This window comes from Physeter macrocephalus, chromosome 18 (assembly GCF_002837175.3).
Source record: "Physeter macrocephalus isolate SW-GA chromosome 18, ASM283717v5, whole genome shotgun sequence".
Taxonomy (NCBI): Eukaryota; Metazoa; Chordata; class Mammalia; order Artiodactyla; family Physeteridae; genus Physeter; species Physeter macrocephalus.
The window spans coordinates 26,827,719-26,836,971 of NC_041231.1; the positions used below are offsets into that span (position 1 = coordinate 26,827,719).

At 44.9% G+C, this 9,253-nt stretch overlaps 1 protein-coding gene and 1 long non-coding RNA gene across 15 annotated transcripts in view; one reads left to right on the forward strand and one right to left on the reverse strand.

Moving 5' to 3' along the window:
• Positions 1 to 442, reverse strand: part of LOC114484297 (uncharacterized) — a 275,416-nt gene extending 274,974 nt beyond the window's left edge. Inside the window, exon 1 of the long non-coding RNA XR_008615776.1 lies at positions 378 to 442. This is a non-coding gene — a long non-coding RNA (uncharacterized lncRNA). The remainder of the gene's footprint in view (positions 1 to 377) is intronic.
• Positions 443 to 698: 256 nt separating this feature from the next.
• The window catches only part of SUCLG2 (succinate-CoA ligase GDP-forming subunit beta), a 363,845-nt gene continuing 355,290 nt past the window's right edge, over positions 699 to 9,253 (forward strand). For 13 of the 14 annotated variants that reach the window (XM_055079886.1, XM_055079884.1, XM_055079887.1 and 10 more), the window contains exon 1: positions 732 to 852. In XM_055079886.1, coding sequence (XP_054935861.1) covers positions 769 to 852 — 84 coding nt within the window. In that variant the 5' untranslated portion in view covers positions 732 to 768. Of the gene's footprint in view, positions 853 to 9,253 lie in introns of all 14 variants that reach the window. The other variant, XM_024123817.1, reaches the window with a different exon arrangement.

Genomic DNA, 9,253 nt, shown 5'->3' on the forward strand with positions numbered 1-9,253 from the left:
TCGGGAAGATCCCACATGCCGCAGAGCGGCTGGGCCCGTGAGCCATGGCCGCTGAGCCTGCGCGTCCGGAGCCTGTGCTCCGCAACGGGAGAGGCCACAACAGTGAGAGGCCCGCGAACCGCATAAAAAAAAAAAAAAAAAAAAAAAGAACTCTAAAATGGTACTTAATAGGGTGCGGAGAAGAGAGCATGGGTTTGAACCATTTTTAATCCTTATCAGATCTCTGACCTTAAAAAATTCTTACTCAGCTGTAGAGGGGATCCACCAACCTCATCAGACCCACTTGCTTCTCCCGTACTCCCTCAAGGCTCAGCTCAAATATCGCTTCCCTAGGCGAGCCTCTAGGGCCCAAGGACCAGACCAGAGGCGTCCCTTACTTGGCGTCAGCTCCGTGGGCCGGTCCTCAGAGCACTCACGGCACCGGCCAACGTGCACTGGCCTGTCGCCCCAGCGTAGTTTAAGCCCCACGACCGTAGGGCTCGGGATGTGTTTTTGCTCACATCGTGAGCGGGGTAGCACGGTGAGGAGGCCACGGGGCCTCTGAAGGCTGAAAGTGAACTTGGGGCCGAGGTGGGAGTCGCGGTGGGGGACGCAGGGCTAGAGCAGGTGCCCCGCCTCAGGGGCGCTGCCACGTCCCGGGGGCAGCAGGCGGGCCCGGGCGGAGGGGGCGGTGCGGGAGGGGCGGCAGGGCCGGGCCCCGCCCCCTCCCCTCCCACTCCCGCCCTCGTCGCGCCCCGCCCGGCTCTCCGCGGAGGTTTCCTGGTTAAGATGGCGGCCCATGTGGCGGCGCAGGCCTGGAAACTACTGAGAAAACTGGCGCTCCGGTCCCCGCTCCTGGCGGCCAGGTCCCAGGTGAGCGGGCCTCTTGGTGGGAGCCTGGAGCAGCCAGTGGTGCCCTCCTGTCCCTGTCTGTCCACCTCCTCCTGGCCCTGGTGCGCGGCCGCTAGGGCGCCGCACCTGTGGAGGGGGCGCGCGGTGCTGCGCCCGGGGCGCACGTGAGACCCCAGCACCCCGCCCGCTTCAGGTGTCGCGGGTCCCAGGCGGAGCGGGGAATGATAGTCTGGGCCACCCCGGAGTGAGAGCCACCCAGCTGTCAGTTGTCGCTGACGTGGGTTTCCCTAGCGCTGCGGAGGGCGCCTGGCCCTGTACCAGGCGCTGCAGGCAAGTTAAGGAAAAGTCCCTGGGACTGGGTTTTGGAGTCCTGAGGTGTTATTATGTCGACAGAAAAAAAATGCACAGCCTGAAAGGTGGGAAGTACATTTTATTGGAGGCATTATTGAGGGCTGTGGCCTGGGGAAGTTTCTGGATAGCTCTGAGGAACTGTTCAAAGAGGTAAGGGAGGAGCCAGGATATATGGGAGTTTTGCCTGAAGAAAAACAAAAAAAAAAACTTGTAGTGGAACATCAAAAGATTAGGGCTAATCACAAAAATCAGATATGTCAAGGTAGTGATTTTAATGCTTTGCTCAATTTGGAAAGGTGTAAGAGTCTGGGCTTATTGAAGTTATTCCTTTGATATGCATCTTAAGTCTCTAGGGCCTGTATCCTGTTTTTCTGCATCCTGAATTCCCCTGAGGGTGCACTGTCTTGGGTGGCTGCAGTGACTGCTGACTTGATGGCAAGCAACATTCTTGTTTACTAAAATGTCAGGCAACATTTTTTTGTCCTCATTTACCTGCTTTGCCAATTCTGCATTTGAACCGTCTCTCTCTCTTGAGCCTATTTGTTAGGCCACATGATGAAGGTGCCTACAAACCTAACCCAGCCTTGCTGGTTTAGTAACTCACCTCCTGGAGTGAGCTATCTGCAGGCTGCCTGCTTTTGCAGACTTGCGGGGGAGGGTAGTGGTGCTTGAGTTGGTGAAATGAGGAGCTCAAAGAGAAAGATGGGAAACGCTCTCCCTCAATTCAGTGAACAATCAGTCCCATCACTAAAACACATCGGAGCATTGGCCCCGTCCTCTTTCTCCTTGTTTCAAGAGAATAAAAACCTAGGAGGGCCAGTGGTGGATGCTGAATAGCTATTAGAACTTGGCTTCCTGTAGATTTGATCAATACCTTCTGCAGGTGGCAAGAGTCATAGTAGTCAAAAGGTCTTTGGGGAGTTATGAGTTGGTGATGACTCATGGACAAATGACTCAACCACTTCACTTCTTATTCTCCGTTAGTAATATCGCTCCTCTTTTCAAGAAAGGATGATGTGGGGCTCATCCACAGCAGAGCATCGTCCCTGTCAGTGTTCCCATCTTTAATTGATGAGAGACAAATGCTCACTCCTGCAGTTTTAACTAGGATATGCATAGTATATTTTTTTAAAAAATTGAAAGATAGCTACTAATGATTTTTTGAGTTACTCTAAGCTTTGGTTAATTATGACTTCTGAAAGGGTTTTTATTTCCTTCTTTCATTTCTTGACTTCTCATTTGTCTGTTTTTGTTAATGTAAATTTAAAAGGTGCTAATAACTTATTACTGTAATATCTTTAATAGGCACTTGAAAGTATGGTGGGATAGCAAAAGGAATGGTGGTTTTGTCTAATTAAAATCACTAATTGTAATAGAGTAAGGAGAATACCTCCAGGTGATCAAGTTCTATTCATTATTTAAGTGTTAGAAGAAACAAGAACTGTGGTGCTAACTATGAGAGTAGACTTGAATTGATGGGAAACATGGGGCCTAAGGCAGTGAAAACTCAAGCAAAGGAAATAATTGTGCCGAGAAATCCAACTGTTTAGCTGAAGTATGATAGGACTTCTTGCCTTACCAAGAAATGGGAGTCTGAACACAACACTGTAGAGAATCTGGGTGGGTGATACCCTTGGTTTGGCAAGAAGACTGGGTAAAAGGATCTCCTACCTCACTGCACCTAGTAACTTTGATTTACATACTTGTGGATGGCGTATTGTCCTGTGAACATAAGCTTAGGAAATGAGTTTTTTTTTTTAAGTCAGGAATAGTACGCAGTGTTCAAGAACTGGAAATGGGCATTAGCAAGCATCAGATCCAAGTAGCTTGTTTCACAGGTAGAAAAATTGAGTACTAAAGAAGTTCAAGGACTTGTTCAAGGTTATAAAGAGAGTTTGTGGCAGAGCTGATTACAGATTAAAGGTTTACTTTTCAGTTTCCATTATACCAGGCTGTGGTGTAAATTTCCTCATGAAAATAAGTTATATCAGCAGGTAAGTTACTCTGCATAGCATAAAGTTACTATGTAACATCCAAGTCACCAACACTACTGACACATTTTAATTTTTTCTTTATAAACATCTTAGAATTGGCAATAAAAGTAGGTGAGTATTGTTTGTGATTTGTAAGGAACCCTTTTCATATTCTTGAATGCTTCTTTGTATCTGCTCCACCTACCTCTGCATGTATGTTGTGCTACCTACTCCCTTGCCCACGTTAGACATTACAGTTGAATAGGACCCTCTTTTTCTTGGAAACTTAAGAATCCTCACCAAGCATCTCAGAAATCTCTTGCTACTCCTCTTGGCTCAGACCTTCTTTGTACCAGGCCTTGTGCAAAACTGTTGTGTGTACAGAGATAAATGACCCAGTTTCTGCTGTGAGAAGTAACTTTAACCACTCTCACAGAGGTGCCAAAGAATGACACTTTATCTACCCCCTCCTCATTGTTAAATTTAACATTTGACACATATTGCTGACGCTAAATGTCATTGACATTTTTTATTTCTTCTGCTGTTGGCTTCTCTGTTTTGACTTTCGATTGATGTTATATCCTTAAAGGGCCACCCTTTTGCCATTTCTTATTTTACATATATTTCTCTATTCAGCTTAAACCTAAAACAAGACTCTTACAGGTACTGAAATTTGGGGATAGTAAACAAGGCAGGCAGAGATCTTGGCCACATGATACTATATTTTAATGGGGGTGGGGAAGGGCTAGACTGTACATACATAAACAGTAATGAAAATGATTTCAGCCAGTGACAAATGCTGTGAAGAAAATAAAACAGGGTCATGGGCTGGAGAATGAATAGCTTAGCCAAGATGGTGGGTCCTAGATTAGATGATCCAGGAAAACCAATTTGACATTGCATTGTAACACATGTAATAAAAATATACATATTATAAGTGAACAGCTTGATGAATTTTCACAAACTGAACATGCCCAGGAGATCAGATCCATATCAAGAAATTAATCATTTAGCAGCAACCCAGGGGGCCCCCTGGTGCTCCTTCCCTTCACTACTCCCACCCAGAAAAGAGTAGCCAGTCCCCTGAATTACGCCACTGTACACTGATTTTGTTCCTTTTTGTACTTTATGTAAATGGAATTATACAATGGATTATATGAGTGCATGCTCACATAATCAACATTATGTTTATGAGATCCTGGAGGTGACTTTTTGACATTTGAACTGAGACCTGGGTAATGAAATGTAGCCAGCCAGGTGACACTCGGGAAGAGAGGACAGCAAGTGCAAAGGCCCTGAGGTGGGACCTGAACTCAACGTATCCAGACAGTTAAAGAGGTGGAAGTGACAGTACTAGTCGTGGTCTGAGAGGTAGGCAGGGGCTGGGTCAAGTGGGGACTTGTAGGGTCTGATAAAGAGTTTTTAAAAGCTTAGAGTGCTTTGCCCAAAGTTACTCAGCTAGTAAAAAATAGCTGAATCCCAGTCCGGCTGCCAGTGTGCACTCCCTATTATAAATAGCACCATACAGCAAGGCACAGCCATGTTGGGCACAGAGATGAGCCTGTTACATTAGTTATGTCTTAGGGGAAATCTTGGCTGAGGGCACTGAGTTTAAATGGTTAGTGATAATCTGATCATGGTATTTTGCCTTTTAGTGCATTTCCCCTCTCATAATGGCTGTGTGAAGTTCACAGAGCTGTTCTGTTGTAGATGAAGCAAAGACATTGTGGGAAACACTGTCCCTCAGGCCCCTAGTTGTAGAATCCTTGTTGTGTGGTTCTCTACAAAGCCCAGAGCTTCTGTCCAGGAACTCAGGGAGGAATGTGTATTGTTGAAGGAAACCGAAACCCTGTCCCTGCTGTTGTGTATCTCAGAATAGATGACTCCAGCTTAATTTTCTGTTCTTTCCAGAAGTGAGAGGAGAAAGATGGATGCCTGGCTTTTAGAAGTGAAGGACTGAAGCTTATGTGCAAGTTTCTGTCAGCTAACTATGGCTGTGGAGGCTGCATTGGAAGTTGTGACTCAACTTTATCTGCCTTGTTGCCTAGAAGAATAAATATCTGACTCTTTTCTTTTTAAAAATAAAGTGCCCTTGCAATTTCTGCTGTTAGAAAAGGAAATTCATCTCAAATAATTTAGTTGCTAAACTACTGACTTCTGTGTGGGAAAGACCTTTAAATGATAGCTCTTGTCCCAAGTTGGTTTTGTTTACTGTAAATGAAACACTTCTTTCATGGATGAGTACACAGACCCATAGTAGTGAGACTTTTGCTGCCCTTGTATCCTGGCCCAATTCTGTAAGCACAACGCCCAGAAACTCACTGACATATCTCGTATTTCGGGGAGGAAAAGAAATTACATATGCAACTTCAGATCATTTGTCTTTAAACTCTTTTTACTAGTCACTCAATCTGGAATTGTCCTTTGCTAGCTGTGCACCCATCATTTTCTGTTACTTGATGAAAACGTTTTGTCTGAAGAACTTGAGAGGTTTCTGCACGTTTGAGCAAGTGGTAAAGTCAGTATACTAATGAAATTTGGGAAAATGACGCTAGAATTAGTCTGGTAAAGAAGATGCAGGGGAAGGCATGCCAGGTGAAGTGGACTCTGGGCAAAGGCAGAGGGGAGAGAGAAGATGGGGAGATTAGAGGAGTCATTGGGCACAGTTTGGTATCGAGAAGGAGAGGCAGGTGAGTAACAGAAGTGAAGAGCTAGTGGCGATCTTTTTGACAAATGAAGGAAAGAAGAGCTGTAGAAAGCCCAGAATTCGGCATGGTATAGAACTAGATAGCTGAACATCAAGCACATATTGTTCACTTAGTAAATATTTTCTCAGTGCTTAGTCTTTGCCCAGTGCTATTTGTTGTAAGCTCCTTGAAGGCAGAGACTATATTGATTAATTCTTCACTGTAAATCTAGTGCTTTAGAGAATGCTGGGCATATAGATACCTTTAATAAATGAGTTCTGTGAGTGAGTGAATGCAGGAAGATACACAGCCGTAGCCTCAGGGGGCTCATAGTCTAGTGGCAAAATTGGCAGGTAAACCAATAATTATACAGTAGCTTCGTGAGATCAGTAGAACTATGTTCTTAGTCTTCTGTGACACTGTGCGCGGTCTTGCATGGGGCACTTGCTGTTTCCCTGTCTGAAACACTGTTCCTTCTGATCTCAGGCCTTGTTCTATCCCACCATTCAGCTTTCTGATTCAAAGTGGTCTTCCCACAGGGCGTTCCCTAATTATCTTATCTGACTCACTTTCTCCCCAGAGATTATTTTCTGCCCCTTGCCTGCTTTTTAACACTTTACCGGGTGGTTTATTACTGTTTTTTGTTTGTTTGTTTTATTGTCTGTCTGCCTTCCTTTCCCACAAATGTAAGAATGTTAGCTCTGTGAGGGCAAAGATTTTTCTTATGCACTGCTATTTCCCCAGCCTGCCTGACCAGGTATTCAGTAAGCTTTTGTGGTCTAAATGAATGCGTGGCGTACACAGAGAAATGAGAGGCAGGTAAGTAACAGAGATGAGGGTTGATGCAGATAATTTAGGCAAATGAGGAAGGAAAGGGCTATAGAAAGTCTCGTTGTGAAAGGACTTTCAAAATAATAGGACTGTGCATTTCATATGTGACAGACCCTGTGCAAAGTGATGTCTGCACATTATTTTCTTAAACCTTACAATGTTACTGCAGGGGAGATTGTACTGTCTTCATGTTACAAATAACGGAACAGAGGCATAGAAGGGTCATACTAAATAACCTGCTTAAAATCACAGGGCCCGGGAGTCACTTGCCTCATGCTGATAAGTTACTTATGCTGTTAAAACATTAAGTTACATTGCCAAAGGGTCCTGTTTGAGCTGAACTCTCCGGTTATGCTGATTGCTGACCTTTCCCCCTTTCTTTGTGCCTGAGTAATGGGCAACTTGGTCTTTGCACTTATGCCGACTTAGGTGGACTAATCAACACTGCATGATTGTCCTCTTATCTGACTCCCTCCTTCTCTGGCTCCAGGGTCTGGGAAACAGTGCCAAGAAAAGGGTATGGTTCTGTGTTCAAATAGGGCTAAGTTCAAATTCTGGGTCTGCCAGGTTCTTGCTCTACTAATTATTGAACTTGACTGAACCTCAATTTATTGTTCTCTGAAAGGAGACAATTCTTACAGATAGTTACAAAGATTAAATAAGATGATATGCATGATGTCTGACATTATGGTTAGATAGTAGGCTCAGAGAGATTATTTCTCTTGCAGTAAATTTGAAGCTAAATTTACTTGAATTTTTTTTTTTTTTTTTTTTTTTTGCTTTATTAAGCAGAATGGTTTTCCTTTCCCAGATTTGATAAGCATTTAGTGTTTGCTGCCATATCAGGGTTAGGTGCTGGCTTGGTGTTTCCACATGGTTTATTTCACTTAATCCTGTGACAATGACGTGAAACAGAGGTGATTATTCTCAGTTTACATCTAGGGAACTTGAGGCTCAGAGAGTTCAAGGCCTCTCTCCTGGGCCCCAGTTATCTTCATTATTCCACAGGTGGGGTGAAGGTCTGGTGAGGCATGAGGTGGCAGTGGGGAGGGTTGTGTGGGGAACTCAGTTGCACCATCCTGGATGTTGCTTGTTCCAGAAATGTTTGCACATCTTGGTGTTGACTTAGTAGCCGTGGCTTCTGGACCTCTTATGCATCAAAGATTTGAGGTGGGGGGACACCCAAACACTAGACTGTAGTCATAACATGTATGCAAGGGCAACTGGCACATGCCCTTCACTGTCTGCCCTGTGTACAGGACTGCCTTCAAGGTTTCAGGAATGCTGGAGAAATTGTGAAATTGCATTTCCTTTGGAGGTTGAGTTTTGGGGGATGGTGATAGAGGGTGGAGTTTCCTGAGTTCAGACTTTGGTCAGTGTGCTGATTACGTGGCCAGCTTTTGCCCCTCTCTAGAAATGATTCCAAAAGAATAGCACATGGGTACTAGTCACAAAGGCATAGATTTCTAACCTGTACCTCTAACATTTGCTTTCATTTTAAAATTAGAGGGGTTTGATGTAGTGTTTGAGTTGATATTGGAGGCATGGCAAAGCTTAAGGAATAGGTCTGAGTTTGGGTCCTGTGAGTGGGGGTGGGATGGGAGCCTGGCATCTCTTTTTCTCCCCCTGTCCATTTCTCCATGCGCTTACCCCATTTCCATTTCTAGGCTGTCTTAGTCCCAGGGTTGTGACTTGAGAACCCTGAGGAATTTCAGGAGGGCTGCTAGGGGGAGCAGTGAGAGATGAGGCTGGAGACATAAGCAGGGGCAAAATTTTGCTGATCTTGTGAGTCTGGTAATGGAGTCAAGGTTAGTTCTTGAGGGCAGTGGGGAGCCATTGAAGGGTTTTAATAGGGGCTAATTAAAAAAAAATTTAAATTTTATTTTTTGGATGTGTTAGGTCTTCGTTGCTGTGTGTGGGCTTCTCATTGCAATGGCTTCTCTTGTTGCGGAGCACAGGCTGTAGGTGCGCGGGCTTCAGTAGTTGTGGCACGTGGGCTCAGTAGTAGTTGTGGACTCAGTAGTTGTGGCTCAGTAGTGGGCTCAGTAGTTGTGGCTCTAGAGCACAGGCTCAGTAGTTGTGGCGCACGGGCTTAGTGGCTCCGTGGCATGTGGGATCTTCCCAGACCAGGGTTCGAACCCGTGTCCCCTGCATTGGCAGGCGGATTCTTAACCACTGTGCCACCAGGGAAGTCCCCATTGAAGGGTTTAGACAGAGGAGTGGCAGGAGCCGTTTTATGCTTCAGGGTATTCTTTCTTCGTACAGTGTGGAAAGGGTTGGAGGGATTAAGAATGGAAATCATTCAGGTGACTATTGTACTAATTCAGTGCCAGTAGTACTTATGCCACAATAATAGGCATAAACCAGGACTGGAATCACACTGCTTGGGTTTATTTATTTTTTTTTTTTTTAACATCTTTATTGGAGTATAACTGTTTTACCATAGTGTGTTAGTTTCTCCTTTACAACAAAGTGAATCAGTTATACATATACATATGTTCCCATATCTCTTCCCTCTTGCGTCTCCCTCCCTCCCACCCTTCCTATCCCACCCCTCTCGTGGTCACAAAGCACAGAGGT